The following is a 7651-nucleotide window of genomic DNA, read 5'->3' as shown; positions in this document are numbered from 1 at the left end:
AATAATATCCCAAGAATCATTAGATTAGATTAGATCTTTATGTACCACCCTGGCTAACTGCAAGCTTTCATACATAGATGCAGAGTCATGACATTGTTCCTAACATTGTATTACAAATTAAGGTAATAACATGATTATATTCTATAGTATATCAACTGTGAATAGACATTTGATAAATGTTGTAATAGGGTATCATATACCGAATTTCGGATATAGCATAAGTACATCTTCTAGTACAGTTGATGTTATGAAATAATTACATAACTCTGCATACCTCATGCTAGGGGGCCTGAAAGTTTGTATCATATGGCACTCTGAAATGTAATGTTCAAGTATTCGTTTATACTCTTCGTTGCAAAGTCTGCATTTAGTTTCTTCTACGTTGCATTCTGAGCTGACCTGCCAATACATTCTGTATCCAATCCTGATTCTTGCAGTCACAATATCACATTGTCTAGTCTTTGTCTTGTATGAACCATAAATGAATCTCTCCTGCGAAAACTGGTCAAAATGCTTCTGCCAGCTCCATCAAGTCCTCCCCATTGGAGGTACTTATTATGTGTGAAATCCTACCAAGAGATATGCCAAAGTCTATAACAGTTCATGTAATTTGGCAGTATTCCCCGTAGACTTCACCACATCTAATCGCGGATTCAGTTCCTGTATAGTGGAACGAAGGTTGTGAATTGGGGTTTAGTGTAAAAAATTATTGAGAGAGTATATTTATGTTTATTGTGTTTGTGTGTCTGTTGCTTATATTGTTATTGTGTGTGGGTGATGTATGATGTTTATGATGTTTCTTGATGTTTTGATGTTATCATAAAACTAAAGAAATATACATTTTTTTTTTGTGAACTTCATTATTATTATCATTGTCATCGTTATTATTGTTGCTTACTATCATCATTATCGTCATCATTATTAGCCTCAGTTTCCTTATCATCCTGATCATTATTATTACTATTATCATTATTACTATTATCATGCTTATTATTGATATTACTATTATTAGTAGCACTAGTATTTGTGTAATTATCTTTACGTATGTTTGAGGTTCGTGTCTCAAAATGATAGGTATTAGGGATGAATTTGCATGTAATTTAGATTTGTTGTGATTCATAATACCTAGTCAACAAGATGTATACATTTTTGGTCGAGTTGCAATGAAGCCATAAACCATCACGTAGAGTTGGAATGTTCAACAGGAGGATCGGGACTAACTGTTGCTCTTGACTGTATCCTCTCCCTTTTGCATATATGTATATATATGTACATGCACATATGTGAATACGCACACACACACAAACACACACACACATACACACACACACACACACACGCATATATATATATATATATATATATATATATATATATATATATATATATATATATATATATATATATATATCTTGATGTATATATATAGATAGTGTATGTATATATATATATATATATATATATGTATATATATATATATATACATATATATATATATATGTATATATATATATATATATATATATATATATATATATATATATATGTATATATGTATATACACACACACACACACACACACACGCACATGTATCTAGAAACAGACAGATCCCCTAAACAACAAGTCTGCCAAAAGCTAAAACCCAAATCCACCAAACGAGCGACATCCTCCTCCACACATCCCAAGACCTCCGGCATCACCAGCAAGGGGCAGCGTCGCGTCGCCTCCTCTATCGATCTTCTTATTAAATCTCGAACTCTGACGCCGAATCGCGGACGAAAGATAGAAGAAAGGGCCACTTAGCGAGACACCCTTTGAGGACGTTGTGTGAGGGCGCCTGTGTTAGAAGGCGGTCTTGCGTGGCGCTGGTTTCCTGTTGCTGTTTCATTGTTGTCCTTTTTGTTGTTGGAAATGGTGTTGTTGTTTTTAATGTTGTTGTTGGTGTTATTGTTGTTGCTGTTGTTATTATTGTCATTATCATTACTTTTGTTATTTGTGTTATTATCATTGTTATTGTTATTAGTAGGATGCTGTTGAGCTGCATTACTATTGCCATTATCATTATTACTACATTATTGTATAATCCCTATCAACGTCAAAAGTATCATTGCTATCATCATTACCATTTATCATCACCATTATTATCGGAATATTTATCCTGAGCGAGATATATATATATATATATATATATATATATATATATATATAGAGAGAGAGAGAGAGAGAGAGAGAGAGAGAGAGAGAGAGAGAGAGAGAGAGAGAGAGAGAGAGAGGACGTAAAGGGTAAAGAAATTCTTATAAAAACAAGTGTGCACAAATCTTATATTTTTTTAAGATGGGCAGCAGATATATATATACTATTCACAATATACTGTACAGCACCAATAAAACTCCCAACACGGACAATTGCATTTGCAATGGATATTACAACTGATGCATTTTTAATCTTGCGATTTCTCATCCTTTATTTTACAGCTGTTATCTTAGTGTCTAAGTGACGGGGTGAGAGAGCGAGGGAGAGATAAGATAGAAAGAGACATGAGAGAGAAAAAAGATGGGAGAGAGATAAGAAAGAGAGAGGCAGAGCGAGAGGGTGGTAATGTGAGTGAGTATGAAATGAGTGTTCGTGCGTATGCGCGATTGGGTCTAAAAATGTGTTCAGCGTTTGCTTATATATAATAACTGATAATTTCATTCAAAATCGTGTTGATACTATCTTTACAATATATATCTAAAACATGCAAGAGTATGCAATCACAATCAGTCCCACATCACTGGAAACAGGCTACGGCAGAGGAATTACTCGATTCCTGTCGATTTTTTGTGAACGAGGGAGTCTCGCCGTCCAATTAAATACCCTTTTGAGTAGCAGGCAGTTGCCATCACGACGTCAGCGCCCCCTTTGGTCTCACTCAGAAGTGTCTTCTAAGCTCCAGAAGTAGAGCATCGGGCCCTTCGCCTTCAGGAAAGGTCGCTGGCCCTCGAACCTTATACCATCGTGCCACAAGGTGAAGCTATGCAGCAAGGGACAGTAGAAGCCCTTGGTCTTAACGGTGATGGTGCAGGACATCGTAGGACGGAGAGTGACTGGCGTGGGGAAGAAGCCCTCGGGTCCTTCGCTAGTGACCGTCTGCTGCACCAAGCCACACGCCCCTCTGACCGTCGCCGTGGCTTCGAAAAAGGCGATGCGGTCGCAGAAGACGCGCTTCAGCTGGACGGGTTTCGACACCTTCAGGTTAGCCAAGAGTATCTGGTCTTGGTGGTTGTGGACGCGGATCGACCCTTGTCTACCGTGGCGATTGAAGTCGAACTGGACGCACCTCAGCTGGCGTTCGTTCTGGAATGAACTTTCTTTCGAGGGTTTTAAGCAAGCCGCGGGTAGAGGCACGCCCGGCACTCGCTTCATGTTGAGTAGTATAGCCATATTCTCGTCTCTGGTAAAAATGCCGGTCGGAGCCACGTAGTCCACGAAGTCGTCAGGTTTCATGGTAAGGATCTCCATCTGGGGAAGAAAGTCGCCAATGGCACGTCGTAGGTTCTCCGGCGATTCCTTCATCTGCCGAGCTTCGAGCTGGCTGCGACCCCTGCGAGTTGTTCACAAATGTTAGGAATATTCTGCTCAATCAGTAACAAGTAGGCATGACATATCATTAAAAGGAGAATGATGTGAGTTATGATTGCACGATGACCTAACCATCCACTCACCATGTCAACACCGCAGCAAACCTCTCAACCTCGGAGATCTTAATAGGTTCTGCCATGATATGGGTCAACACGCGGCGGCTCAGGAATCGTACGGTTGAGGTCAGAAGGTGCGTCGGCGACTTCTGCACAAACTGCAAAACGAATCGGTAATTTGGTGGCTGTTTGCTTGCTTAAAAGAGTGCATTTGTGTGTGTGTGTGTGTGTGTGTGTGTGTGTGTGTGTGTGTGTGTGTGTGTGTGTGTGTGTGTGTGTGTGTGTGTGTGTGTGAAATGTTGAATAACTAGACTGATTCCTAACTCTACTGATACAATTACGGAACAAAATCTGTGAAAACAGAGAGACCCGTCCAGCTTATACACAGCTCTCGCTGAAACAAAACAAAAGCGCCTCACAGTTTTCACAATGCTGCCCGCCCCACGCAGACAACCCGTCACCCAAAACGTCCGACCATATCACATAATCGATTGTGCCATCCACTTAAACCCGTCACTATAGAAAACTGGACACACACCTACATAAAAGAATACCAGTGTAAACAAAGTGGATGTAAGACCGTTCCCTGTACATACACAACACACGTGCAAAAATATACATATTACTCCATATATTCCATTCTATACAGCAAGCCATAATCTCCATGCACATACGTTTTCAGTCGACCAACATTTTATATCATATATACAGTACATACACGCCTGTGCCTATATCTCTACAGAATTTCAAATTGTTTCATGCCGCACATGCATACAGGTTTTTCAATTGCATGACGTTTCATTCGTTACAGTGGAGTAAACTAGGGTGTTGCAACTGATTCAGTGAGGGAAATGATGCATGCAGAAATTTCCCTATTGCGTTAAAACGAAATAATATTTTGTGGAGTCTGCTGTGCTTTATCAGACAGGAATGTAGTAGTAGTAGTGGTGATGGTGATGGCAATGACGATGATGATGACGATGATGATGATCATGATGAAAATGAAAATGAAGATGAAGATGATGATGATGAAGATGGTGGTGATGATGATGATGATGATGATGATGATATTCAGAATGATGATGATAGTCATAGTGATAATCATGATGATGAAAATCACGGTGATGAAAATCATGATGCTGATAATGATAATCATGACAATGATAATGGCAATGTTTATGATAATGACGATGATAATGATAATCATTATAATGATAATAATCATCATGATAATAGTAACAATCAATAATACCAATAATAATGATACTACTACTACTGCTAATAATAATAAAAATGATAACGGCAAAAATGATGATAATAACAATGATACTACCACTAATAATAACAATGATATCATCATCCCTTATATAACAACAACAACAACAATACCAACAGCAGAAAATATACACGGAAAATGTTAGCCATGTAACAGGGTACGTTTTGAGACTAACAAGGGATTTCTCGTTTTTAAATTTTAATCGCAGGTTGTTTCTGCGGAAAAGAAATGAAAAACTGAAATGATATATTCAACTTTCGAACAAAATCAGTCACACAGAAAAAATCTGGAATAAACATTTTATATATATATATATATATATATATATATATATATATATATATATATATATATATATATATATATATATATATATATACATATATATATACATATATTTATATATATCTATATATATGTATGTATATATATATATATGTATATATATATATATATCGATAGATAGATAGATAGATAGATATATTGCTACTTGAAGATTTAAATACATTTGGCAACGGACGATTAAATGTATTCACGATAATACATTATCATAGAAAACGGGAAATATTCTAGTATATAAAAGGGGTAACTTCTACAAATGATCCTACATACGTAAGTACATGTATTAATGTTATCAACGGAGAAAATTATCGGCAGAACTTATAGTCTATGTACTAAAATGACCCTTCGCCCAAGCCCCTCCACATCCCTCTTTCTCATTCTCATCTCCTTGCTCTCTATACAGCACTGAAGAGAAATATGGAACTTGAAACACACACACACACACGCGCGCGCGCTAAAAACATCCATCAAACTTGACCTCATATTGCCATATACAATCACGCCGAACATATCTTAGATCCTAAGTATGAAATCAAACAAAAGCTTCATATCAGAAAAGAAAAAAATACATAAAAGAGACGATTCTACTCACCTGGGAACACTTTGAAATGAGCGGTCCATCAGCCACGTGTAACGCTACGTCGTAGATTTCGGGCAAGTTGTACAAGTTCAGGTTAATCTGTAGGAACTGTTCGAAGGGTAAGGTTTTATATTCATTTTATTAATCTGTCATTATTACTTATAATCAATATATATACATATATATATATATATATATATATATATATTTTTTTTTTTTTTTTTTTTTTTTTTTTTTGGGGGGGGGGTGTGTGTGTGTGTGTGTGTGTGTGTGTGTGTGTGTGTGTTTCTCTCTCTCTCTCTCTCTCTCTGTGTGTGTGTGTGTGTGTGTTTCTCTCTCTCTCTCTCTCTCTCTCTATTTGTGTGTGTGTGTGTGTGTCTCTCTCTCTCTCTCTCTCTCTCTCTCTCTCTCTCTCTCTCTCTCTCTCTCTCTCTCTCTCTCTCTCTCTCTCTCTCTCTCTCTCATCTTCATCTTACTCCCAACCTCCTTCACTATAATAACTGACCGAATTCCAACTTCCCGCCATTTTCATCTAAAAAAGGTAGAAAAAATAATGTCTCCTTAATTTCCACTAAACTCCCAACATTCATAGTCGAAAAAAATGGGGGGAAATATGATAAGAATAATTTACGTCGCTCGACCTTGCGTATACTAAGAAAATGTAATTAAGGTCCCTGTTCTGTAGCCCTTCTGTAATCTATGGGACGGTGTGTGCGCTCTGCGGCTTTCATTTGTTTTGTGGGCCGTATTGTAATTATTATTATCGTTATTATTATCATCACATTGTTATTATTATCATTATTACGGTTATTAACATTATAGTTATTTTCATTGTTATCTCATTGTTATTAAGATTATTAATATTATAGTTATTTTCATTGTTATCTCAATGTTATTACGATTATTAACATTATAGTTATTTTCATTGTTATCTCATTGTTATTACGATTATTAACATTATAGTTATTTTCAGTGTTATTATTATTATATTACTATTAGTATTAGTATTCATATTATCTTTTATTTCAATAATCATATCAGTATTTGTATTATATCTATTCATATAATCATTACCATCACTATTATCATTATGTTGATAATCATTCTTTTCGTTATTACGACATTATCATTGTATCATTGTTATTATAATTCTTTCCCGTTACCATTATAATCATAATCACTCTCATTATCATTAGTATTATCATTATCACCATCATAATAATCAAATGTTCCCTAATTCTAACCTAACATACTCCTGTTTTTGTTATCTATTCTTTTAAGTTTTGTCTTGATCTCTACCTAAATAACAATCATAACTCAAATAATATAAAGACCTAAAAAGTGTATCATAAAGTTTCCCAATAATAATATCCCAAGAATCATTAGATTAGATTAGATCTTTATGTACCACCCTGGCTAACTGCAAGCTTTCATACATAGATGCAGAGTCATGACATTGTTCCTAACATTGTATTACAAATTAAGGTAATAACATGATTATATTCTATAGTATATCAACTGTGAATAGACATTTGATAAATGTTGTAATAGGGTATCATATACCGAATTTCGGATATAGCATAAGTACATCTTCTAGTACAGTTGATGTTATGAAATAATTACATAACTCTGCATACCTCATGCTAGGGGGCCTGAAAGGTTGTATCATATGGCACTCTGAAATGTAATGTTCAAGTATTCGTTTATACTCTTCGTTGCAAAGTCTGCATTTAGTTTCTTCTGCGTTGCATTCTGAGCTGACCTGCCAATACAT

General features: G+C 35.9%; 1 protein-coding gene across 1 annotated transcript; it reads right to left on the bottom strand.

The window, feature by feature from the left end:
* Positions 1 to 2319: 2319 nt before the first annotated feature.
* LOC147468631 (uncharacterized) lies at positions 2320 to 7651 on the bottom strand. The gene is made up of 4 exons (XM_086553045.1): positions 7640 to 7651; positions 5890 to 5985; positions 3707 to 3837; positions 2320 to 3585 (listed from the first exon to the last, which is right to left on the bottom strand). The coding sequence occupies exons 1-4, from the start codon at positions 7649 to 7651 to the stop codon at positions 2910 to 2912; spliced, it is 915 nt and encodes a 304-aa protein (XP_086409171.1). The 3' UTR covers positions 2320 to 2909.

This window comes from Penaeus japonicus, unplaced genomic scaffold (genome assembly GCF_977035675.1).
Source record: "Penaeus japonicus unplaced genomic scaffold, GWHDUDI00000001_assembly GWHDUDI00000027, whole genome shotgun sequence".
Lineage (NCBI taxonomy): Eukaryota > Metazoa > Arthropoda > Malacostraca > Decapoda > Penaeidae > Penaeus > Penaeus japonicus.
This window is presented reverse-complemented; position numbering and strand designations above follow the sequence as displayed.

Coding starts and splice junctions, on each gene's coding strand:
- LOC147468631 (XM_086553045.1), bottom strand. Junction 3,838..5,889: donor TCATTTCAAAGTGTTCCCAG/GTGAGTAGAATC, acceptor TTCGTTTTGCAG/TTTGTGCAGAAGTCGCCGAC. Junction 3,586..3,706: donor TTTGCTGCGGTGTTGACATG/GTGAGTGGATGG, acceptor AACAACTCGCAG/GGGTCGCAGCCAGCTCGAAG.